This window comes from Oratosquilla oratoria, chromosome 19 (genome assembly GCF_046742065.1).
Source record: "Oratosquilla oratoria isolate Oo_2021 chromosome 19, ASM4674206v1, whole genome shotgun sequence".
Classification (NCBI taxonomy): Eukaryota; Metazoa; Arthropoda; class Malacostraca; order Stomatopoda; family Squillidae; genus Oratosquilla; species Oratosquilla oratoria.
In genome coordinates this window covers 64848576-64875249 of record NC_134795.1, presented here as the reverse complement: position 1 = coordinate 64875249, position 26674 = coordinate 64848576, and the positions used below count along the sequence as shown (strand labels likewise).

The window sequence follows — 26674 nt, the reverse complement described above, 5'->3', positions numbered from 1 at the left end:
AATGGGGGTAACCAGTCCCTATTTGCAGATGACACAGTACATGTTGGGTCAGAGGACAGTCTAAATCAGTCAGTGGTAATGTTTGGGAAGGTATGCAGGAGAAGAAAGCTCAAAGTAAATATAGGCAACAGTAAGGCAAAGAGATGTAACAGGAGACAGGACAGTGACAGCGAGTTGAACCAAGGGAAGCAAGTGTCAAGGGGGAACAAAGTGCTAAGAGAAATAGGTATCTGGGAATGAATGCAAAGAACAGACTATGGGGCAGATGTGGAATTTAAGGGAGGCTGAATAAAGAATCCTAAATGTGTTAAGAGACTGAAAGAAGTAAGACAGTGAGGGTGGCAAGAGCTGGTAGAATTCATGAAAGAATACTGGGATGTGTTAGGCAAATTTAAAAAAAAAAAAAAAAAAATGAATGAAGGCAGAGTTGGATGGAGTGAATTTGATGAGAAGATCAAGAATGGGATGAGATGGATTAAATGGATGAAAGAATGATGGGGGAGGGTTGCAGTGCCGGGAACCCAGCTTCGGCTGCCAGACCCTCCTGTGGTTGAGTCATGCTGCATTGCCCCTGAATGAAGTAGGAGAGAAGGACAAGCCTTCATCCACAGAGCTAGGGATTGATGCAGTGTAAATGACAGTATATTTCTAAAAATCATTCTTCCCATTAACAAAAACTCTGATCTGTAAATGGTCAAGGGCTCATAGGGATTTCTCCATGTCTTCTGTTTTTCTGCGTGAGGAGACATCACCAATGTAATGAAGTGGCTTTGCCGTGGATCTGCTGTCTTACAACACTGCTTCTGACCCAGGGTGAGATACAGGGATGACCTGTCATCCAGGAGTGGCCAAGATCGGGAGGGAAGAGTGTGGAGAGGAGTGGACTATGTAGGGGATGGAATGGGTGGAAGTGGTTTCTATGCCTTTTTTCTTTTGGCTACCTCCCATGTAAGGGGGAAAAAGCCTTTGGTATATGTCCAAGACGTAAATCCACTCTCACCCATTTCATCCCCTCATTCACCAGCCCTTTCTCCCTCTTTTCTTGACTTCTGGAGCCATCATAAATTTATTTCAAAAGGTAAAGCCTCACTGTATTACAACTTTAATTTGTATATTGTATTTACCAATGGCCTTTTCCTCCTTGTAAGGAAGGTGGCAAAGTCCAAGTGTGCTTGAACTGGATGAGAAACCTTAATCCCCAGCAACAAATTAAACTACTATTGCAAATCCTGTTTAACAATTTTTGAGAATAAAAAAATGTTACGTGTTAAACATCTTTATTTAAAAATGCATGGAAATACAAACATAATGGTGTTCAATGGACTGGTCACTGTCCAAACCAGATCTGTTACAAGCCATGGTTGTGCAGAGACTTTGTGGTAAATAAAATATAATTAAAGCTATGAGAGCTGTAACTATTTACAAACTAAAAACAATTTCAAACAGTTAAACCATTGTTTGGAACTGTAAGACAGAAAAACTATTCAGGTGCTATTTCAACATTACCACATGCATGTAATACTTTAGTCGTCATCTGAAATGTTCTCGCTCTTTATAGAAGACCCACTACTTTGAGCATCGTCATTCTGTTCATTCTTGGCATTACTTGGTTTGTCTTTTGGAGTTTGAGAAAAGAAGGAATCTACACTCTTCTGCCATGAGGGAATGGGTTGTGGGTTGTGGGAATTCCCTCCACTGTACCTGCAAGAAGAATGACATTTTATTGCATGTATGTCCCTCCCTTCATCTACTACAGATTTCACAATAATAATGAACAAGATCTCAAAATCAAACAGCCAAACTCTTCCATTAAGAGATGGACAAAAAATTAAATAACGATTTGGTTTGTCACAAACTCTCCCCTATCGGGAGGCTAGGATGGTGCCCCTTACAGTGGACTTCGAAGCATGGAATTTAATGAACCATGCCCTTAATTCAACCCTCTCCAAGCAGGATTCAAAGTCATCTCTACCTTCACTGCAAGTAATGACATCCTAACCAGCTCGGCCAGCTAAAATTACTAGGCACACGTATCCTTACCCAACCCAATGCCATACTCGACCCCTCCTGAACCTCCTCCACATTGAACAACACTGAAATTCTCTACTTTCCCAACACCTTCACTTCCATTAATGAACAAGGTCATCATATTAAAACAACAGGGCAGGACTTGCAGTAATTGTCATAAACTGGGCAAATTTAGATTTAAAAAGGAAATAGCCAAGAACTGGTTTACTAATAGGGTGGTCGACAAATGGAATAAACTCAGTAACCATGTAGTAATCGCTGAAAATATCAGTTGTTTTAAGAAACACAAACTTTATGGATGGGGATGAGAGGTGGTGATAGATACGGAGCTGCCTAGTGTAGGCCTTAGGGTCTCTTGCAGTCTCATTCATTCTTATATTCTTATGTTCATTTGCACCCTTTCTCTTTCCCTCAAAAGGCGTGGCACTCACTGAGGGGACACCTTTGACACGTCAAGTTCCTTGTGCAGAATGTTCTCTATTCATTCCCAGGAGGTGCCTACAGTATTAGTTATTTGATTAATAGTTAAACATCTGTCACCCATCACCATGTGGTGAACACCGTCAACGTTTTCTTGCTTGGTTGCTATGGCAGGATATCCCGACCTTGGGTTTTCAAGATTCTCCCTACCCCTCTAGAATTCAGCTGTCCACTTTTGCACAGTTGATAAAGCTGGAGCATCATCCCCTAATGTAGCAGCCATATAAGCATGAATGTTCTTGCTCCAGATATTTGATAACACCACAGTGCCAAATTGGTACAGAATTATTTCAACTAATTTATCAAGGGCTGATTGTACCATGTTTGACAATTACAATGCCATTGCAACTACAACTTACTTGTTCTTGCCCGTGCTTCTCGAGGGTGAACTGGCAGAGGATGTTGAACCAACAGACTTGCGTGGTGCTTTGGCACCAGCCACACGCGTACTGCCGGCATCTGCTCTTGTGCGCACCATAGTTTCGCTGAAATAAATATATAAATTTTTATTAGCTACACAATGCTGTACACTTACGAAGCAGGAAGGCGACTAGTATGCACATACATATACCAAAGGCTTTTTCCCCCTACACGGGGGGTAGCCAAAAAGAAAAAGGCATCGAGACCACTCCCACCCATCCCATTTCCTATATATTCCACTCCCCTCCACCCTTCCTCTTATCTTGGCACCTCCTGGATGACGAGTCATCCCTGCATCCTGTCCATTGGGTCAGAAGCAGTGACCTACGTTAAGTAGGCGTTCTGTACTCAATCATTGTGGCACCCCCCCACCCCCCCTTTCCTTCGGCCAACCTTGTGTGCATGTCCTCTCTATCATTTCTGAATTATGAGCACAGGGATTACTGTTGATCAATAAAACTTGTATATCTTACTTTTCAGAGTGAAAACATGAACAGTATTAAATCATGTTTTGTGGAGTATGTATTTACTTTGGACATATCTTCAGTTGGGTTAGGCAGTGAAAAAAAATGCTCACTGTCCCCACCAATACCATCTTTTTCTGCATCAGAAAACCAGTCGCACGTGTGCAGTAGATTTAATTCAAGCATATCCTAACAATACCCTGATGATTGAGCATGCAGTGGCATTGTTCTCTAGTGCATTGAATGATTTTGAAAACACCCAACGCCCCTTCTAAAGGTATCTATTTTGATCCACCATGATGTCATTTGTCCTTATCTTGATCATCTGTGGGATGTAAAGATGATCTCGCTTTGGGCATTTGATTCTATCCTCTCTGTGCACACTGCAAGGGCAAACAGCCTTAAAATGAGTGAAATTATTTTGGCACATTGTTTTATATTTTATTAAATAAACCTACATGGACTGGTAAACCTATATATGACTGTTGGGTAATTTGACTAGAGCTACGATGCTACCACTCACTCTTGTCAGAGTACCCAGTATTGCTGAATGCCCCTTTACCAATTTTGGGAAACCTTATGAACGATATATATTTGGCCTTAAGCCCAGGAACAGTCTCTTCAAACATTGGTGGGTTGGTCTGATATAGTTGTACTGATGGAGTGGACTTAAAGCATCATCTACAGAATTACAGCAACTAACTTTGTGTTAAAGCAGAACCCATGGTCTGAGATTTAGCCCATTATTTTGAACAGAAGTTCTTCTACAGTGCATTACAGCTATCATAAAGATGAACAAGGAGAGGCACACCTATGACAATCCAATGCAGCCGTAACCCCACTAATATGCGTTGAACGCTAAATAACCCATAATTTGTGTTCAGCACTTGGGATTATGACCATATCAGGTGTACCATACCCTTCCGTTAAATTCTATTTTTCTCACCATTTCTGGTGGAAAATTAAGGAAGGCAAGTGCCCAGGAGCACCTGCTCTAACAAATTAAAAAGGTACCCTTACTCTTCATTTAAGGGCCCTACTCTCCATTTTCGGTGAATTTACCAGTTGATGGATATAAATGATTCCGTTCCAATCATGGAAATATATTATCCCTCCAATCTCCATGTGGCATGTTCCAATATTGGAGAAATTATATTGACAATTCCTCCCAAGTTCCAATCAACCAATGACACCATCAAATGCCTTGACTTGGCATGGGACGTTTTGACTGAAGTCAAAGTGGGACGTTCTGACTGGCTAGCACCAAAATGGCCTTGCCTTCAGTGGTGTGGTTAAAACAACCTCACTCTATTATTAATTACCGGGCCATTGGTTGATAATTAGCTAATAACTGTTCTTGTTCTTTATCCGGGCTCACCTTTGTGACTACCTATGTTGATCAGCATATCCCAGACATCCCCAAGAGACTGGTAGTGGTGCAGTAGGTACAACAGTGGACATTGCATATATGATCACAGCCAGTCAACCGTTTTTAATTTTAAGGTTGCTTTTCAGAGTATGTAGTGTGCCCTTCCCTATACGACTGAACATGTTGATTGAATTGTTTTTGTTTACATCTGACTATACTTTGTGACACTCAAAACAAACAAAAAGATATCTAATTTACAATTAAAAAAAAAAAAAAATTGACGTCATTTTAAATGCCAATATCTAGGAAACTACTCAGTGCATCTCAATGAAACTGCACAAACTTTATGTTGAACATCATATGTTTTATTAGTTGACATTTCAAAGAAAAAACAAAGATTTGTAGATTCTATGACCGATTTCACAAGTTTCACAAATGTTCAATATGAGCGCCGCCTGTGACTCTGCACACGTCAAGTCGGTACTCAAACTCGCCTGTAGGGTTTCATTTGCAATCGTTTCCTCAGAACGCACCAAACTGTTGTTCGAGGAATCTGGGTTTCCATACTTGCTCTTCTTACAGACTTCCGGGGACTTCGCAGGAATGTTTCACGAACTTTCTCGACCTTCTCTTCCAATGTTGATGGCCGTCCAGATCCTTTAGCCCTGCATAAGCAGCCTTCCTCTTTAAATTTTTGGTGCCAGGTCCAAATTTGTTTACTAGTTGGTGCATTTTTGGCAAATTTTGCAAAGGCACGCTGCACGGTCTTGGTGACTGTGTTTGAGCATATTCCAACACGCAAAATGACTTTTCTTTTGAAGTGAACGGCATTTCTCAAACTGAAGAGAGATAAATGTCAAACATTAAACATAAAATCTTGAACTGTTTCTATGCAAGCTGTGAAAATTTGAGGTTTCAACGAAAATTGCCAAAATTATTGGCCTGCGAAATGACGTCAAATTTTTTTGGAACACCCTGTATTTAAACAAACAAGATATTTACATACAAATTATTTACATAACCATAATGTTCAGCATACAAAAGAACCGAGAGTAAATACTACAAATTATTACAAATTTACAATTAACATGAGAAAATATTTTACCAGTTATTTTTATCTTGTTCTGCCGCTGGGAGTAGGCCTATATAGCCAATACTTTACAAAAAATAAATTATGAAAATGTGATCTTTGTCAAGAAGATGGATCACAATTGCAAAACAATTAAATTCACAAAAAGCACTAAACCTCAATGATTATTCATGGCATCAATGTTTGGTGCAACTAGGTGTGAGCATTTGTGAAGCACCTGACGGGCTGACTTGTCACCAGCAATATAGGAATCCCAAACTTGATTGACTTGTCCCTGCACAAGTCTATACTCCTTTCTTTGCCTATGTTGCAGTTTATTGTCTGACACTAATCTTATCTGAATATTGATCAACTGCGATTGTTCATGCAAAAGTTTAACAAGACGATAGAAGCACAATTTCCCACATCTGGCATGATGATTCAGCACACCGTGCCAACCCTCAACGTCATTGTTGGTACGAATCGGCTGCTTAAAGATACTCCAAGTTTCAGGATTCCAGAGTGAATTCTCGATCCAGTTAATGCGAATATAATCCACCAATGGTGTCAGCAAGCTTGTAGATGCATGTGTTGCTAGTCTCTCGAACATGGGCCGGATGTGTTCTTGAGGGAGATAGGGTAATGCAAGAAATTGGTGACAAAGTTTGTGTGTGTCCTCGTCATTACGACATGCTGGAGCCAGACCAATTTCCTGTATTTTCCACCAAATGCACTGAGTCCAATGAAAGGAACACCCTCGAATAGTAACTCCTTGAAACACCGATAGAATGGCTTTCCACACTGCCCGCTCGAAGTCGATGACAAATTTTCTAACGTTATTGTTGGGTGTTAGGCATTTGATGGCTTTCAGTACTTTCTTATAGTCTTTTTTCTGTTCCCCCGACATCAAAACAAATAAAAGAGGTACTTGTTTGGTATCATTTCCACTTTGAATAAACGAATGCACACTGAACAGTTGCTTAAAAGGTTCCTTGACAACTTTAAATGTTCTATCCATGTACCACGTTTTCGATAGGCTCAGTAGATTGAGCATCTTCTCTGTGGCAAATAACAAATGGCGTTTTCCATAGACGTGTAAATCCTTGCGAAGGAAATCCTCAGGAATGTGGCCTTCATCAATTTCAAAATCAAGATCCTGTGGTTCTGCCGGCTGCATCTTCTGCCTGCATCGATTTGCTGCTCTAGCGAGATTCACTGGTTTCTGTAGTGCCTCAATTGGTTCTCTCGACATCTGTATTTCGTTCAACATCACCCAATTGACAATGTCTGTTGCAGACATGAAAATTTCGTTTGCCGCAGACTCTTTCACAACCTTCCGCACTTCTGACGCTTTTGCAGCACCGACTTTTCCTGGATGGATATGAGGCTGGCAGCCTCTCGTGAAATCCACACCTTTCTGTGATACCGTCGCCTTGCACCAAACGTTCTTGTTACGCAAACTGCAGCGCCACATCACATTGCCATTCTTCCTTTTTGTCTTCACAACATACGTGTAACCGTTGCTGTCCGCAAGCTGCCCTTTGTTTTTCTGGGATCCTGCCGATATAACTTTGTAGCTTGTCTCCTCAACATTTTCTGATTCATACAACAAGGGTGTGGCATCCTCCGTGGAAGGACTCTTCCAAATTTGAAGGGACTTGAAAATCAATTCCTATGCTAGTGTCCATGTTTTCCGCAACTTGGTTTTCCATTATCCAATCGTCTGCTGCATTCTGGGTTTCCAAACTTGTGGGTAGAATGTCCTCTCTTTCGTCTTGGTTTTCCATTATACAATTGTTCGCTGCATTCTGAATTTCGGATCCCGTGGGTAGAAGGGCCTCTCTTTCGTGGTCCTCTGTCCTGGTAAAATATTTTCTCATGTTAATTCTTAACGAGTGAAGAAAGACTAGTAAAAGAGGTGTGGAAGGCAGATGTGGAGGGAGTGAACATGAGGGGACGTCCTAGGATGAGGTGGATGGATGGGGTGAAGGGGTTTGGGGAAGAGGGGAATGTCTGTTGAGGAAGGACGGGAGAGGCCAGAAGACAGGGGTGAATGGAGAATGGTTGTATATGATGTTGTGATGCATGGGGAGTGAGGTAGTACGTGTGAGCAAAATCTGACGCAGCCCGAAGGGATTTCTCTCCATCTTTTCCTTTTATGCATGGGGGGACGGAGAGGGGGGGTCGCCGAATTAATGAAGCAGCCTTGCTGTGTCTTGCAACACTGCTTCTGACCCAGGGCAGTGGACAAGGTGCAGGGATGACGCGTCGTCCAGGGAATTGACATCAATAGTGACAAAATTTTCACATTGAATGAGAATCAGACAAGAAACAATGGTCTCAAACTATCCGGAAATAGATTCAGTTTGGAAGTAGGTAGAAACAACTTTGCCAACTGTGTAGTTAATGAATGTAATAAACTTCCTGCACAGGTAGTGCAATGTAGTTCAGTTCGAAGCTTTAAGACTCATCTATATAAACACCTAAGCAAGATGCTGTAATGATTATAATTTATTTTATATTATTTGTTTTTGCTTTGTTATCATTTGTGTGTTTGGTTTTCATTTATTATTAGTTATGTGCCAATTTATTATTATTTACTGTTTACTTGTTTGTTTGTTATTCAACTATACCTATGCATTTATTTATGTATTTTGTTTGTTGCATACATATTTTTTTTATAATTTTTTTTTTTTTTTTTCGCATCCGACCTAGATATGGACCAAAAGGTCTCCTGTCGGCATGCTCCGCCTTTGTAATCCTTTGTGTGGAGTGTATTGAGGGATGGAATGGGTGGGAATGATTTTATGCCTTTTCCTTTTTGGCTACCTCCCTTGTAAGGGGGAAAAAGCCTGGGGATGTCTGGGATATCCTGATCAATATGGTGTCACAAAGGTGAGCCTGGATAAAGAACAAGAACAGTTATTAGCTAATTATCAATCAACGGCCCAGCAATTATTAATAAGAGCAGATAAAGAACAAGAACAGTTATTAGCTAATAGTGGGAACACAAAATTGAAATGTTCGCCTCACTTTACAGTACTGTATTCAACACGAGTCTGTTTGAGATTTACTTTAAAAACAACTGAAAGATGGCGACATGATGAGAAGAAATTGGGGGATGAGTTTCATTGTTCAAGAATCGGTGCCATTTATTTCCAGTATCTGATATTTTCCAGCTCTCACCTTCTTCGTTAACTCCATTTCCCCTCCCACTGTATAATCTAAATACTTTCGAATTTATTTCAATTTTACAACATCTATACTCCAAACTGACGAACATCATATCACATGCTATTCAGTAATTAGTGTCACTCTCTCCTGCTGATTTGATCATCATCTATCACTGACGAAATCATCATCATATCACGTCCTATTCAGTAATTAGTGTCACTCTCTCCTGCTGAATAAATCATCATCTATCACATCTGACGAACTCACCGTCATATAAGTAATTAGCGTCACTCCTACAAACTAAATCATCTTTCCGAATTCACGAACTCTTTGTAATTTTAATGAAAATAAATTTCAATAAAAGTTAGAAGTTCTAAGGATTATAAAGACGGCTCCACAGAGAATAAAGAATGAAGATGACAATAATAGCTAGGTATGGAAGATCTCACTTATTAAATGTTTACGAAAATTATTTTTGGCCTGAATTTCGGCAGCACCCTTAGGTACCACGGCACAATGGTTGGGAACCACTGCTCTAGCAGTTTCCCATCCATCAATAGACAAATCTCTGCCTTCTCTGACAGAGGTTGAAGAGTCTAAGCGGCAGCTGCAACTTCAGTGCGAAGTTGCTGAAAGCTGGAGGAGAGGCCATGATTTGCGGACGGCAAGCGGCATTGCCTACTGTCCAGTCACTCAGTGGCTTCCCGGCCAGCTCAGCCCATTGTCAACATGCCCCATCGGCTGCCCAAGATGCCATCTTTGTTTTGTCGGTAATTTTTAACGACTTCCATACGGTGACGCCTACGTAGGTGGCATGAGGAGCAAGTGGGTACTCGCTGATGCCGACGTCGCCATCTTGATTATATTTATTGTAGTTGTCCCTACGTAACTTTCATTCTCTCTAAACTGGCTTCATATTTTCTATGGTTATCAAAATACACAGGTGAAAGAGAACGAAGATCGAGCACCGACCTTATCTTTTATAATGCAATTATTATGACGCAACATCGCACGTCGGGCAGCTAATGCTGCCAGACGTGCGATGTGCCCCAGAGTGAAGAGGTTAAAGTTCACACCTATGCAATACATCAGTAAAAAATTAAATAACAATTGTAAATTATAATACATCAATGTAATACATGTAATTCTTACCATAAATTAATAATAAAAAAAGGTTGCAAAATGCTATAAGCCTACAAACGTAGCCACCTCAGTTGCTAAAGATGCCATCTTTGTAACCTAACCGAAGCTACCTACATAAACTAACCTGCAGCAATTCCCAAATAAACTTATTATATACATAGTAACTGGAGCTCAATGGCTAGGTAGGTTGGTGGTAAAGATGGGGCCAGATATTACTATACAGTCACTATCGGAGTTACGACCACCACTTACGACCACATCTAGCAGATGCCTATTATGAGTTTACTGTACATGTCTGGCAACACAGTGCGTAAGACAGTTGTGGCAACCGCCATCGCGTACAGCAGTTATGGCAGAGATGGAAAAGTTGTTCTACATGTGGTTGGAAGATAATAGGCAAAGAAATGTGAGTGACGTTGCAAGCAGTACAAAGTAAGGCTACAAGTTAATTTCACATAACAAAGATATGTCGTAGCACATATGTAAAATAATACTGATGACCCACTTTCGGAGAAGAATAAGCGAAGATATAGAGATCTGTATATTTCGATCACTTACTGTGATCCTCTTCGGCAGATATGAGTTATAAAGTACAGAACAATGTGTATTTATAGTAAAGCAGTGAGGTAGCATGAGGGGACGGGGCTCAGGTCAACACGCATGCTCGCATCTTGGTGGCTCGGGTCACATGACCGGCGTTGCATGGGCCTTGGTGATTTTTGTCCACCGCTAATGTTGATGGTAACATCTTATTTATGGCAAAAGACTGTATTTCTTCTTTTGCCATAAATAAGATGTAACCATCAACATTAGCGGTGGACAAAAATCACCAAGGCCCATGCAACGCCGGTCATGTGACCTGAGCCACCAAGATGCGAGCATGCGTGCCGGGCGTGTTGACCTGAGCCCCGTCCCCTCGTGCTACCTCACTGCTTTACTATAAATACACATTGTTCTGTACTTTGTAACTCATATCTGCCGAAGAGGATCACAGTAAGTGATCGAAATATACAGATCTCTATATCTTCGCTTATTCTTCTCCGAAAGTGGGTCATCAGTATTAATTTCACATGTTGAAAGAACATGCAGGTGAAGAATACGCTTCACATGAGTTCATAGTGAGTGCTGGATGGTTTCGTTGCTTTCAAGAGCGTTACCAGGTTCACCACGTGTTGTCGAAAGGTGAGGCTGCTAGCAGTGATGCGCCTGCAGCTAAGGCATTTGTGGAAGAGTCTGATAAATTACACTGGGTTGCATCAGAAAAAAAATTCTTGCAACAGAGACGTCATTAACATTTTTCATTACAGTTTCGCATGCTAAACCCATTTTTTCAGGGAGGTCCTCATTTTTTTTGTAATAACTGACACTATATTTATAAGATTCATTGTGCAGAAATGCGTCTAAGCCAGGTCTATAAAAGACCTGTGAATATATAAGGGTAAGTAAAGGACATTCGAGGTTAACGGTACATTTCATATTATTGAAAACAAACAAAAACATGATAAATGGGCATAACATACACGCAGGCATGTAGATATCGGATTACAAAAAATACAGTTTTATTTGAAGCTGAAGGCACGAATTCCTGGTCTCGATGCCTATACCATGCAAAGTGTGTATTACATACATATACCAAGGCTTCTTCCCCCTTACAAGGGGGGTAGCCTAAAAGAAAATGGCATAAAATCATTCCCACCCATTCCATCCCTGAATACACTCCACACCCCTCCACCCTCCCTCTTATCTTAGCACCTCCTGGATGACGGGTCATCCCTGCACCTTGTCCACTGCCCTGGGTCAGAAGCAGTGTCGCAAGACACAGCACATCCACAGCAAGGCCGCTTCATTAAATCGGTGACCTCCCCTCTCCGTCCCCCCATTGCATAAAATGAGAGGACGGGGAGAAATCCCTTCGGGCTGCATCAAATTTTGCTCACACACACTACCTCACCCCCCATCCCCTGCCCATTCCACCTCATGCAATCACATCATCATCCATATACAAACATTCTCCATTCACCCGTCTTCTGTCCTCTCCCATCCTTCCTCAACAGACATTCCCCTCTTCCCCAAAGCCCCCTTCACCCCATCCTAGGACGTCCCCTCATGTTCACTCCCTCCACATCTGCCTTCCATACCTTTTACTAGTCTTTCTTCACTCATTATTTCCATGTGTCCAAACCATCCTAATATGCTTTCATCAACCCTATCTCCCAAATCCTTTTTCACCCCTGTTCTCCTCCTCACCTCCTCATTTCTCACTCTACCCAGCCTAGTAACCCCCACCATACTTCTCAGACACCTCATCTCAAACACATTCAAGCTCCTTCTCTCTTCCTCTCTTATGTTCCACGTTTCTGCCCCATACAGTGTTGTTGGCACAATCACTCCTTCATACAGTCTCCTCTTAGCATCCATTCCCAAATGTCTATTCCTCATTACACTCTAATCCACCAAGGCATTTACTCGCTTCTCTCAATCTACATTCTATCTCCACTTTCACTCCACCTTTCCCTGCCACATTTGCACCCAAGTATCTAAAACTATCCACTTCCTCCAGTCGCTCTCCCTTAATGCTCACTTCCAGTCTACTGCCACTTTCACCCCTTGTACATCTCATCACCTTACTTTTACCCACATTTATCTTTAGCTTTCTTCTATCACATACTCTCCCAAACTCTGCCACCAACTTCCCCAATCCCTCCTCCGATCCTGCCACAAGCGCAGTGCCGTCCGCAAACAACAGCTGGCTCACCTCCCACTTTTCTTCATTTTCTTTAACCATCTCCAATTCCTTGCCCACTACCCTTGCATTTACCTTTCGTATTACTTGCCAAAATATTTTTCTCTGCTAACCTTGAACTTAACAATTGTGCAGATTCTTTTGAGAGCCTAAGATCTCTTACAAGGTCATCTAGCTCACTCTGTTCGAACTGAGAGCTTTTCCCAGAGGTCCCAGTCAACTTGATCTCTTGATACACATCCGGATTTTCACCGTCACTACATGAAGAGTCACTTGAACTAGCACGGTGTACATTCTCAGGAGGTATTGGCACAGGAACATCATCACTGTGTGGTACAGGTTGCATAGCTGATGGAATGTTTGGGTATTCAATGTGTTTTGAGCTTTTAGCATTTCTTCCCAGCAGTTTCACCATACAAAAATAGCAGTCTTCAAGGTGATTTGTAGGTTCCCGCCACACCATTGGTATACCAAATGGCATTGACTTGCTGTTTCCTCGACTCCAATGGCATAAACCAGAAAAACAGTTCATACAGGCAATGTGAGGAGCCCATGGTTTATCCTGATCTCCAATTCTGATGCCAAAGTAGGCACGATAGAGATGTTTTACTGAAGAAGTGATGGTGCGCTTCTGTTTTGATGGTGTGTACTTGCCGCATATGTAGCAAAAGGAGTCAGGGTGGTTCTTGCAAGTCCGTGGCATCCTTCAATTAATGAATCTGCAACAAAATATGTATATAAACATAGTAGTATTAAATTAGTATTAAACATATAGTATTAAACATATATATTATTAAACATATATCAAATTAATACTCACAATTAATAGATTAAACCTAACACCTACAACACTCGACTAATTAACGTAAGACGCCACAAATCTGGCACAGATTAACAAAACACTACACTAGGACATATGCTGTAACACAAACTAGAACTTTAGGAGGAAAATGACTACTACCACCGTGATCAGCACAAAAAATTGGTCTAGAAAATGATACTGTCATTTATGTTGCATTTTTTATGCAGCCCAGTGTTATGAATGAAGGATATTTACATACTTACGACCACGTCTAGCTGATGCCTATTATGATTTTACTAATACGAATACACTATAAGTATTTTCTTTCTTAACGCACATGAAACTGGTGGGAAAAAAAAAAAGTAGTAGAGACGAACAACTTCACACCAGGCTTAAAGGTCAGATATCAACAGATATACCATTCACTAAAAATCCTCGTATTGCTCGAAAAAGTACTTTTTAAAAGCATACAAATAAGTTTTTCCTTATTACAGAAGAATTTATTCAGAAAATTCACTTTTAATTGCGCCTCGCATACCACTTTTCCGAAGTCTAGATATTCAGAATAACAATATTGTTTGTTTGGCAACTGTGACGTCACGAACGCGGAATTCCCCGAACCTTTCCCGAAGCGCACGGGCGGAATGTTTCGAATAGCAGACGACGCAATGAAATGAAGACAAAACTGTTTTTTGCCAAATTTGATAAGATGTAGATGGTGGAATTATATAGAATACTGTCAGTATGTTTTTTTATGTACATTAAACTGTAAATACAAAAAGTTATGGAAGTCTTGATATCTGACTTTTAAAGGTCAGATATCAAGACTTCCATAACTTTTTGTATTTACAGTTTAATGTACATAAAAAAAACACTGACAGTATTCTATATAATCCCACCATCTACATCTTATCAAATTTGGCAAAAAACAGTTGTCTTCATTTCATTGCGTCGTCTGCTATTTGAAACATTCCGCCCGTGCGCTTCGGGGAATTCCGCGTTCGTGACGTCACAGTTGCCAAACAAACAATATTGTTATTCTGAATATCTAGACTTCGGAAAAGTGGTATGCGAGGCGCAATTAAAAGTGAATTTTCTGAATAAATTCTTCTGTAATAGGTAAAAACTTTATTTGTATGCTTTTAAAAAGTACTTTTTCGATGATTTTTAGTGAATGGTATATCTGTTGATATCTGACCTTTAATGACCCCCTTATGGGTCGACAGCCTTAAAAAGGTCCACTGTTATTTCGGGAGAAGCCCTGCTAGGCACAACGTTAAATACATTGGATCCCATACTCTGCGTTTGGCTTCTCTCCTACAGTGCTGTTGCAGTCGTTGCTGCTTTTACTCAACGCTGTACAAAGATAAATATACAGTCCTATATCTCACACTTAGAATGAATTGAAATGGATGAGAAAAATAGATCTTAAAATTCACATATATTTAGAGTACATACAACAATTGAAGAATTAAGAAAAAATGATTAAAAGGAAACTACAATTTAAAAAACTTAAAAATGGTAAGCAAGGTTATATTTAATACGTGTGTGTGTGTATATACAGGTATAGTATATACATACAGTACCTGCATACGTATATATACTGAAATACAGTACAGTATTAAAACATTAAAAAAATAGAAAAAATTATAAAAATGAAACTAAAAAGCATTGATAAATAAGCAGTAAACAGCTTATATTTAATAGTATTCATTAGAAAAAGTTACTTAAAAATGCAACAGATTGAGATCATGTATCCTAGAGTAGAACTCTCATGTCGGCCATTTTCAATAGGATCCTACTTACAACCAATCCGACTTACGACTTGTTGGTCGGAACCTATCTAGGTTGTAACTCGGATAGTGGCTGTACTTACAATCCGACTTCGGCAAGTGAGTGAGTGATCGGACGTGTCCATGAAGCTCAGTGTTAATTAACCATTATTGTGGAAATTTGCAATTTTTACCAACTATTACTACACAGAAAGACCGAAGAAAACCTGTAAAGTAACAGTGAAGAGAACGGGCAGTGTAGTGCACCACATAGGAAACAAGTAAAACAAAAGTAAATTGCAACACAGTAATCGTGATCAACATAGATATCAAGATGGCTGCCACCAACGCAGAATCACAACAAACATGCAGCTGTTCCGCATGTGGAGTCAACAAAGACATGAGACGCACCATGTCTTGCAACTCGTGCTCTAATTGGATGCATTATTTCTGCACAGGGCTCCCACTCTATCAAATAATGCTTTTTATGAAAACAATCAGAATATACACATGCCTCAAATGTTTCAATCACAAATACAAAGGCGACGAGAACACGATAAAAGAAACAAAGGAAGCCGAAGAAGCTCTTACTTGGCAAGAAAACAATCTCCCCCAAACACGCACACTTAAACCAGAAATCAGTGACACACCAAAACAAACAACACAAACAAAGGATTGACTGTATTTTAAGAGGGCTTTACCCACAAAGCAACCAGTGTAAAGTACCAATGCTCAAAGAGTTAGCAGAAGATAGCACTATCTTCATTGCCCTCAGAAACTCACCTTAACGATGCTATCCTAAATGCAGAAATTAATATCCAGAATTTCACACTATTCAGAGCTGATAGGGTAGATAGAAGTCATGGAGGGGTAGCATTATACTTAAGGGAGGACAGCAGCAAACACAAAGGTTCTTACTGCTTTCTCAAACAACACAATAGAGTTACTAGCTGTACATGTAAAGAAGCTTGACCTATTCATTGCAACCCTATATCAACCCCCAAACACCACATAGGAAATGTTCAAAGAATTGTCAGGGAAATTACAATCATTTCATAATCACCTGCCATTCCCCTACACTGAAGTCATACTTGCAGGTGATTTAAACTTACCAATAATAACCTGGCCCTCTAGGAATATACGAGGAGGAACAACAAATGAAGAGGCAAGCAATGGAGTTGATCAGCCTAGCTGATCTAGCCTATCTCAAGCAATTCATTGAGGATCCAACAAGAGGCAACAACATACTTGATCTATTATTCAGTAACAACTATGACCTAGTACATTCATATGAAGTTACCAAGACAACAATGTCTGACCACGGTCTTATCAAAGTTATGACAACACATTTTACTAAACAAAAAATAGCTCAACAAAAGGCACACTTCTCTTGTTCCTCTCTCCATGACCTGAACTTCTTCAGCAAAGATATTGATTGGGACGAGATTAGAAAAGAAATAGGCCAGTCCGACTGGGTAACTCTTTTCCAAGACAAAGACACTGAAGGAGCCCTAGACATCTTACAGAGAAGATGCTTTGAAATCTGTAAAACTATGGTGCCTCCCAAACCAACAAATACCAAGAAAAATTATCCCATAACAGGAAAAACTTGAAGAGGAGAACAAAGCTAAGAGTCAAACTCCAAAAGACCATCCATCTACCAACCACCACCAACATCCAAAGTGAACTAGAGGAAATCGAGAGAAAACTCATTCAGTCCCATAAAGATCAGAGGGCTCAAGAATAACTACAAGCTATCTCTAATATTCAAATAAATAGCAAGTTCTTTTATGCATATGCTAACAAGAAACTAAAGAGTACACCAACCATAGGACCACTTATAAATCCAGCTGGGGAACTCGAGAGCGACCCAACTAAAATGGCAGTTGCTCAAACTGCAATACGAGAGTGTGTTTAACCAACCGAAAGATCATATGAAGGTAATTGAACCACACACCTTCTTCAACGAACCCCAGGTGACGCCACACCAATTATCTTCAGTAGAGATCTCTATAGAAGAAATAATAGTGGCCATCAACAAGATCACACCAAATGCAGCAGCAGGACCAGATGGCGTCCATGCCCAATTGCTAAAGAACTGCAAACATCAGCTAGCACTACCCCTGAAACTGCTACGAGCTCAAATATGGCACAATCACCCCAGTACACAATGGGGGTAGCAAAGGAATTGCCAAAAACTACAGGCCAGTGGTACTAACATCCCATTTAATAAAAATAATGGAAAGAGTAGTGCGGAAAGCAATCGTTAAATGTCTGGAAACCATAGAGGCATTTAACAATGGCCAACATGGATTCAGACAAGGACGTTCATGCCTCTCGCAACTACTTGCCCACTATGATAGAATACTGGACGACACCAAAGATGGGGACAACGTCGATGTCATATACCTTGACTTTGCAAAAGCGTTCGATAAGGTGGACCATGGAATCCTTTTACACAAAATACGAGTGCTTGGAATATGCGGAGTCCTAGGTAAATGGCTACACAGCTTCTTATCTGATAGGAAACAGCGAGTCAACATACAAGGAAATCCTTCACGGGCAATCAGTGTTATTAGTGATGTTCCCCAAGGTACTGTACTGGGTCCCTTATTGTTCCTCATCATGATAGGGGACATAGAGACCTTAAACACTCTACAGCTACATCCTTCGCTGATGACATGCGAATCAAATTGAAGATCCGTACACAACAAGATGCCGATAACCTGCAGCAAGACCTTAATGAAATCCTGAGGTGGGCAGAGGAGAACAACATGGCACTGAACGGAGACAAGTTCGAACTTTTACGATATGGCCACCATCTGGATCTCAAGAACTCAACAAATTACTATTGTGGCCAACAAGTGATCATTGCAAAGGATGTAGTGGAAGATCTGGGAGTGGGTATGAGCAGTGATGCCTCCTATCATCACATAAACCAAACAACATTAAAAGCAAGGCATCTATCAGGGTGGATCCTACGTACCTTCCAGACAAGAAGTCCAAGATGTATGCTGACCCTGTGGAAATCATTAGTTTTACCACACCTAGAATACTGCTGCCAAATCTGGTCTCCCCAGAAAATATCAGAAATCACGGAGATTGAAGGGCCCCAAAGGACCTTCACCAGCAAAATACATGGGCTCCAGGAACTGAACTACTGGGAGAGGCTGAAGGAGTTGCAGCTGTTTTCTCTTCAATGGCACAGGGAACGCTACATCATCATCTACATCTGGAAGGTGTTAGAAAAGAGGGTGCCCAACACTGGTATTCAAGTAACAGTCCACCACTGAGCATCAAGTCCAGAATACATAACAGCTTCTCGTTCTGTGGGCCAAGATTGTTCAACTGCATCCCGCCTCAACTGAGAAACATAACAGGGGTGTCTCCAGACACCTTCAAAAAACATCTGGATATATGGTTGGCCAAAATACCAGACCAGCCGCCAACACCAGGATACACCAGCCCCAACGCCAATCGACTAATCGATTGGACAACTGATGTGAGGGAGCTGCCTGGTCACAGTGGGACCCCAGTCTAGCTGCGTCGATCACCGACAGAAGTCATCTAAGTGTAAGTGTATATATTTTTTGGTGCTCTGCATTTGCATTAAAATATATTATTCCAAATATTTCTTAAAAGATTATATGCTTAAGGGGAGAATTTGGGGGGTTTCTTTTTTATCATTGGATTTCAATTAAATTTGTAACATATGACCATTCTCCAGTGAACATTTTGGCAAATTTTCATTACTTTTGTCTTTTAACTTTTTGAGTTATGGTCATTTTTGTCCTTTTTTCTCTTGTTTTCAAAGTTATAGATCTCAATAACTGTATATCACATCAATTTTAAATTTAGAACCTGAAATGTATGGGTTTTAAATAATGATTTTGTCAATACAGATTTTTATATTATTTTTGTTTAATATTTTTTTTTTCAAATTCACATGAAAAAAAAACTGCCATTTGCCAACTTAAGAAAAAATAAAAATTCCCTATTTTCAAATTTTTAGACAGAGCCTTTAGAAATATATTACTTTTTTTCAAATATGGTGTATCTTGAAAAATAGCTGATATATATTGCTTTAAAGTATAAATAAAAAAAAAAATAAATAAAAAAAAATCGGGAAATCGCTGTCAAAGTTTCAAATATGTTAATTTTTTTTTTCTAACAAAGCCTATCCCTGATATTTTTTGTGTATCATCATGTTTTCTATGCTCTGTAAACTTCAGAAACAAGAAATACATGATAATTTAGTAATATAAATATGTTTTGTACTCACCAGTCACCACCACTGCAGGCAATTGCTGGTGCCCAGTCCCCTCCCACCACCTTCTGGTGTCAGGATACTATCTATACATGACTATAATAAAAGTATAGCCATGACTATAATAAAAGTATAGCCATGACTATAATAAAAGTATAGCCATGACTATAATAAAAATATAGTCATGTATATTAAAAGGGTATCATCTGGCACCACCAGACTCATGTCGCTGGGTTTTGAATTAAAAGCCACCAGGATCATAATCCTTTGAGGGCTTGGCAGTGGCACCTTGCTTCCTCTTCTTGGGTGGCACTGGGGTTGACCTCCTCCTTTCAAAGGAGCTGTCACTTTTGAGTGTGTCAGCTGTTGATGCGAGTCCTATACACGACAAAACAGAGCCTTCTTCATAACCAAAGTTATGTTGCAAGACTGTTACCTGTGCAGCAAAAACCAATTTGTCCAGTCCAGCGAACTTTGACTTTGAACACTTTCCCCAGAGCTTGGCATGCAAACTTTCATTAGGATTTTGTGTTTTGCCTTTGAGACACCTTTCTTCATACACACTTTTAATCAGGTCTTGTTCTTCCTGACTGACTCGAATGGCAACTTTCATTGCCTTATGATCAAAGGTTTCCCCTGCTGCTCTCTTTTTCTTGTAAAAACACCATGATTCTGGACAAAGATCATGTTGTGGCAACTCATTTGTGCTTATACAATGATAAAAAGTTGCCATTATGTCAAGTTTTAGCTCCTCCCAATTACCACCAATATGCCTGTTGACTGCATTCAGGTAGTATCATTGCAAATGTTTGATAACAGATTCTGGCAGGGTCATCACTGACCCGAATTGAACTTTTCCAGTCTTTGTTACATATTTTTCTCTCTTCTGTTGCTTGAGAGTCAGCAGCCACTTTCCCATCCTTTCATGCAAATGATTCTTGCATTCTTCCTTTATTACAGGATGCTTTTTGCCATAGGGGCCTTCATCACCATTCAACTGTATAAGGGCCTTGTATGTACTGGAGTCCCCATCACTAACCATAGTCGTGTATCTAACCTTCATGTCACTTGACCTCTTCCACATTCTCAAAGCACACTCAGGTTCCATGCTACCTGATGGCCCAGGAAAATTTTTCTTACACAGATTTTTCTTCTTGTGATTGTCCAGTTTAGCTGTCAATTCTTCTTTAGTGATCTTATTCTTCTCATATTTCCCTGTAAGGACAGAACAGGCATGGCAATATGATGACAGCACCTCAAAGTCCAAAACTATGTCTGTGTGGCACTCTATCACAAAGCCACATCCTAGCTTAGAAGTATGCCCCCTTTTCATCCGCGTAACGTCAAAAGAAACCTCCAAATCAAGGAAACCATCTTCATCACGTTCAATTCCTAAATGGCTTTGATAGTATTCTATCACTAATGCCACAGACTTTTCTTGATACTGCTTCATATTACTATCTAGTTTCTTACAAATAGCATTTTTATAATGATGATATACATAGTCACTGAAGCTTGGCATTCCCAAAATGGCACATTCTCTCCTAAGGCCAGAATTACCAATGTCATTAATCATTGATGAAAACACCATTCTCATATTCGTCTCTGTCAAAATTTGTCCTTCAGTTTCCACTTTCTCAGGTTTGTCCTGATATAACACCGCACCACAAGCTGGACATTGCACTTGGAGCCATACTTCACACTGCGTAACTTTAGTGTATAATTCAGCCTTATTATCACATACATTACAATTTAATTGATTAACAAGTGCACTAAGTCTTTTTCCTTTCAGAAGAAGTATTCTCTCACTATTATCTGTTGATATTATATCACTTCCTTCAGTTATTAAATCTTTTCTTACGTCCAAAGGCCTCTTTCTAGTAGAACTTGTTGGTATGGCAACATGAGGGACTTCACACTCTTGTTGTCTGGCAACATCAGGGACTTCACTTTTTTCTTTCTGTCTTTTTGCAAGTAATCGTTCATATAGGGCCTTTCCTTTGGCCTTCCGTATTTGCTTTATCTTCCTAGGAGGCATTATGACAAAAAATAAAAAACAAATATTCACACAATTTTTTTTTACGAGATTACGCTCTCACGAAAGCAAATTTATTGGGTAACTAGTGCTGCATGTAAGCACCACTCGGCATGCTCTGCCTGATTGGAAAAAGTTTCTGCTGCAAAATAAAACAAACAATGAAAATATTTGCATTTTTCACGAAGATATTGAAGAATAAACAAAGACCTAAACAGCTGACGATTTGTTTGTGGGTTCGTCCAAGGATGCCATTTAAATGCGTACTACCGCGTATTTAAAGAGTCGTAAGTCAGACGCCGTAGCGTATTTCGCCGGGAGAACTTGTGAGTGCACTCCCAGATAGATAATGGTTGCCATGTAGAAAAAAAAAATACTAGTGTTTTACAAATCCACAACGGCTCCTGGCTTCTTCCACTGCTTGTTTATACTAGTGTTTTACACATCCACAACGGCTATCATTCATTGTCTCTACCAGAAGTTTATTTGAGGAATGCATTCCTTGACCAGGCGGTACCAATTCCACTGGCCTGCGAAGTTTCAAAGGTAAAGCATCTGATAACTGATTCTAGGGTAATTTGCTATGCAGAATCTAAAAATCACACTCATTTTGTTCAATCAGGTCACATTTTAGAGATACGAGGCGGTAAAAATAATTAAAAACGCCATTTAGTGCTATTTATTCCCTTTAATTTTGGAAAAAAATTCTTGACAAAAGAAATAATTTTTCTTGCATAGTTCAGAAGATAAAGAGGATATATTACAGAATATCTAATCATGGATGAAGGGCCTTTTCAATGACTTTCTCCTGTGTTGGGCAGCCACCACCTCTCGTTTCAAACACCAACAGTAGTCCGCAAGAAAGTTCACATCCCACCGGCCTTGGTAGCATTCTTCCATGACAAGAATATCCTGGTGGAAACGTTCTCCCTGTTCCTCACTGAAGTCACCACAGTTCTGAGGGAAATAGTCTAAGTGGGACCGTAGAGAGTGCATTTTGACTGACATGCGAGCCCCTAATTTTTTATAGCTGTTCAAGAGCTCATCGACTTCTTTCTCGTATTCTGCACTTCGGTTATTTCCTAGAAAGTTTCTTATCACTGACTTAAGCGACCACCAAACGGACAGCTCAGCTGCATTCAGTGCATCGCCAAACATTGAATGTTGTCTCAGGTGCTAGCAAATTTTTCTCACGAAGACGAGAACCCAGAAGCTGTGCCGATTCCTTTGATAGGTTTAGATCCCGTGTCAGGTCATTGAGATCTGCTTGTGTTAGAGGCACTGGCCAGTCATTCTCTTCTGGCATGTATTCTCCACCCTCTGCCCTGTCTAGTGCGTTATCAGATTCCGATTCAGAGCTAGATTCCATTGCAACATCTGGCTCGGGAACGGGCAGGCCTGGACCATGAGGGACTGGTCGTATGGCAGACGGAACATTAGGATACTGAATACAATGCTTGTTCTTGCGGTTGACTCCTTTAAGATTAGTCATGCAGAAATAGCAGTCTGACACATGATCTTTACCCTCTCTCCAAACCATTGGAACAGCGAATGGCATACTCTTCCTTTTATTATCTCCAATCACGCAAGTTCTCGACATGTTTTGCAGCTAACATGGGGTGCAAATGGCTTGTCCTGGTCCCCAAGCTTAACTCCAAAGTAAGCATGATATGCCTTCTTCACAAAATCAGTTATATTTGCTAGTCGACGAGGAAGAATCACATTACCACATATGTAGCAGAACCTATCAGGATGATTTGTGCATTTGCGTTCCATTTTCTGTCAATCTAAGATACGTGTCCAAAACAGAAACACAAGAAGCACAGATTCTTATAAAATCAGTCACCTTGATTGGAGCTCATACTTTTCTAAACCATTTTCAGTTTCAGTGTTGTCAATGTTGTTTGTCAATGTAGTCAATGCAGTTTCAGTTTCCTGAAAGTAAACAAAAACATCATTAGGTTTCAGTATCAGTTTTGGGGTGCTACAGTATAATTTTTATGCAAAAAGAAATAAGAATAGGCTATACCTGCAGCCTCGTTTTCCTTATACTTAGTACTATACAAGGCCCAAAAGTCGCACTTCTCATATCTCAAAAACTAGACCTGATCCAAGGAAACGGATGGCATTTTTGGATTCAGCGCACCAAAAAACCTATAAATCACTTGAAAAACCTTTGACATTTGAAAAAAAATTAAACGCAGGCCAGCATTATCCAAGAAGACTTCCATATATTTCCAATTTGCATTTTCTTCGTTTAGAACTAGACTTGAATTCAACTTTGAATCTTACGTTCTTACGTAGTTGGAGTTTCTCAGCCGTATTCCGCCGCTTACATGGCGCCCATTACAGCCGCCCTCATACAAACACTTGTATTCTTGGTTCATAGTCATATCATCCAGATCATAACACTCAGTAAACAAGTATGTCTTCAGTCTTTTCTTGAATATTTCAACATTTTCGGCCATCTTAAGGTTCAAAGGTAATCTGTTATAGAGTCTTGGAGCACAATTTTCAAAGGCTCTAAATCCAATTTCCAAATTATACCGTGGCTCATGTAATCTATGTGGCATCACACTGTCTTAACATATCTGAGTCGTATATGAAAGTCCTCAAGGAGATCACATATATATTTGGGTCTACCAGAATTTAATGCCTGATAGGCCATCACACATATTGTATACACAAGTCTGGCCTTAATTGGTAACCAATGCAAGTCAATTAAAGTTGGTGTTATTCTCTCACGTGAAGATAACCCTTTAATTAACCTTGCGGCTCTATTCTTGACAAGTTGCAGCTTTCTCAGTAGATAGTTAGGGAGGCCATAGTACAAACAATTACAATAGTCGAGTTTACTGATTACAAAATTATGAACGAGCATTTTGGTAATATTCTCGTCAAGATACTTTCTTACAAACTAAACAAAGGCTATATTTCGTAAGTGATAACCCGCTGCTCTCACCATCTGATTTATCTGACACTTAAAACTTAAGTTACAATCCACCATCACTCCTAGGTCCTTCACAACATCTTTGACTTCCAATACAGTATCATTGATTGTCAAGTGGGGAATGTTCAGTCTCATGATATCTTGTTGTTTTCCAACAATTACACAATCAGTCTTATTTTCATTTAGTTTCAGTTGTTTGGACTTCATTCATCTATTTATATCTACCATAATTACACTCAACTTTTCTTCAATATCATCAATATTTGTCACTCATGTAAAATTGAGTGTCATCTGCAAACAACTTGAAACTCGCGCTATGTTTCTCAAGTATACGAGATACCTACCTACCTACCTTTGTCCGATTTCATCTTGACCGATTCAGCTAACGTGGACATCCGCTGTACTCAGGCAGCTCCTCCTCTCTCAGTCACAGGTCAGTGATTGGAGGGAGTTGTTATTGGAGCTGGTGTATCCCAGTGTAGGTGGTTGGTCCATAATTGTGGCCAGCCACTTATCCAGTTTGTTTTTTAAATTCTGGTGAAGTGCCTGTCTGGTTTCGCAATTTCTGTGGGACAGAGTTGAAGAGGCACGCCCCAAAATAGGTGAAGCTGTGGTGTACTATGTTCTTCACCCTTTGTGACGTCCCCTCAGTTCTCCTCACATAGCACAGGCGACCTCTTCTTGGGTGGTAGTTCACCTTCAGGCCCACATTTGGTACCAGATGCTCCAGAATCTTCCAGACATATTAAAGATATATAATAATATACGTCTGGAAGATTCTGGAGCATCTGGTACCAAATGTGGGCCTGAAGGTGAACTACCACCCAAGAAGATAGTTCAATTATATATATGCAGAACAAAACAGGACCCAGCACACTTCCCTGGGGGACACCTCTTTCTAAGGTTTTTTTTTCCTCTGAGTAAGATTTACCTATTTGAACACAGTGAGTATGTCCTATCACTCAGGTAACTTCTAAAGTATTCCAATGCATCCCCATCTACACCAATCGATCTGCAGTCTCTCAATAGCAATTTATGCACAACAGTGTCAAACGCAGCACTCAAATCTAATAAAATCAGAATACCACACTTTCCCTCATCCATTACAAGTAAATCGTTGATCACTGAGCACATTCGACATTGCCGTTTCAGTAAAGTCTCCTATAGGCAGACTGGTTATCAGGTAACATTCATTCGTTGCATTAGCTCGAGCAGTTGATTCAAAATAAAAATTTCCATCACTTTAGATAAAAATGTCAAATTAGAGACTGGTCTAAAAGAATTCAAACAGTGCATAAAGATTTCCTTTAATTATTGACTTCACGATCGCTCTCTTCTCAGACATTGGGAATATATTAATATTTATATTACTTTCAATACTTTTATTCACTATGTCCACATAAATATCCATAAATTGATCAAAGTTCTCACTATGAATAATGTCTCTTATTGGAACAGGATCATTGTGACAATTCGTAAGTTTCACTCTGTACTATTACATTAACAGTAGTTCTGTTTACTGAAGTAAACGACAGTAATTTCATTTCCGGTACATGTTTATTAGAACAGGTTTCCCACTCCGAATCGCTAGTTTCTGCATTTACACTAAACCCAATTATATTAAAAAGACTTGTCTACTTACCTTTTTGTTATTAAAGATGTGGAGTAAATATGCTTAAAGACGGGATTATCCCAAAGTAAAATAAGTCGCACTGGATCGGTTGAGGAAGACAAGTTATAGTAAACTGAAGACTGGTTCACTGTTAAAAAAGAGAATACAATGTCAATTAAATATTTCTGCTTGAAAAAATACCTTGTAATAACATCTTTTATCTACGACAGTCTAAGCCTTGTTTCCTTTCGTCAAAAACACAATCGTCCTTTGCTACTCACCAACTCAAGTCCAAACTAACAACTGTATCGCCCGCTTTTGGCGGGAACTAGTCCTGTAGCTGAAA

At 39.9% G+C, this 26674-nt stretch overlaps 4 protein-coding genes across 5 annotated transcripts; 1 reads left to right on the top strand and 3 right to left on the bottom strand.

The window, feature by feature from the left end:
- Positions 1-1260: 1260 nt before the first annotated feature.
- Positions 1261-26674, bottom strand: LOC143035961 (PCNA-associated factor-like). 2 transcript variants are annotated; one of them, XM_076203226.1, is made up of 4 exons: positions 26610-26674; positions 26359-26476; positions 2868-2993; positions 1261-1701 (listed from the first exon to the last, which is right to left on the bottom strand). In XM_076203226.1, the coding sequence occupies exons 3-4, from the start codon at positions 2984-2986 to the stop codon at positions 1524-1526; spliced, it is 297 nt and encodes a 98-aa protein (XP_076059341.1). In that variant the 5' UTR covers positions 2987-2993; positions 26359-26476; positions 26610-26674; the 3' UTR covers positions 1261-1523. The 2 variants fall into 2 exon arrangements, with proteins under 2 accessions (XP_076059341.1, XP_076059342.1); XM_076203227.1 differs by having other exon boundaries at positions 2868-2995; positions 26362-26476.
- On the bottom strand, positions 3018-7789 carry LOC143035960 (uncharacterized). The gene has a single exon (XM_076203225.1). The coding sequence runs from the start codon at positions 7302-7304 to the stop codon at positions 6009-6011; it is 1296 nt and encodes a 431-aa protein (XP_076059340.1). The 5' UTR covers positions 7305-7789; the 3' UTR covers positions 3018-6008.
- LOC143035696 (uncharacterized) lies at positions 17764-18757 on the top strand. The gene is made up of 2 exons (XM_076202561.1): positions 17764-17900; positions 18058-18757. The coding sequence occupies exons 1-2, from the start codon at positions 17764-17766 to the stop codon at positions 18755-18757; spliced, it is 837 nt and encodes a 278-aa protein (XP_076058676.1).
- Positions 20528-22094, bottom strand: LOC143035695 (uncharacterized). The gene has a single exon (XM_076202560.1). The coding sequence runs from the start codon at positions 21767-21769 to the stop codon at positions 20528-20530; it is 1242 nt and encodes a 413-aa protein (XP_076058675.1). The 5' UTR covers positions 21770-22094.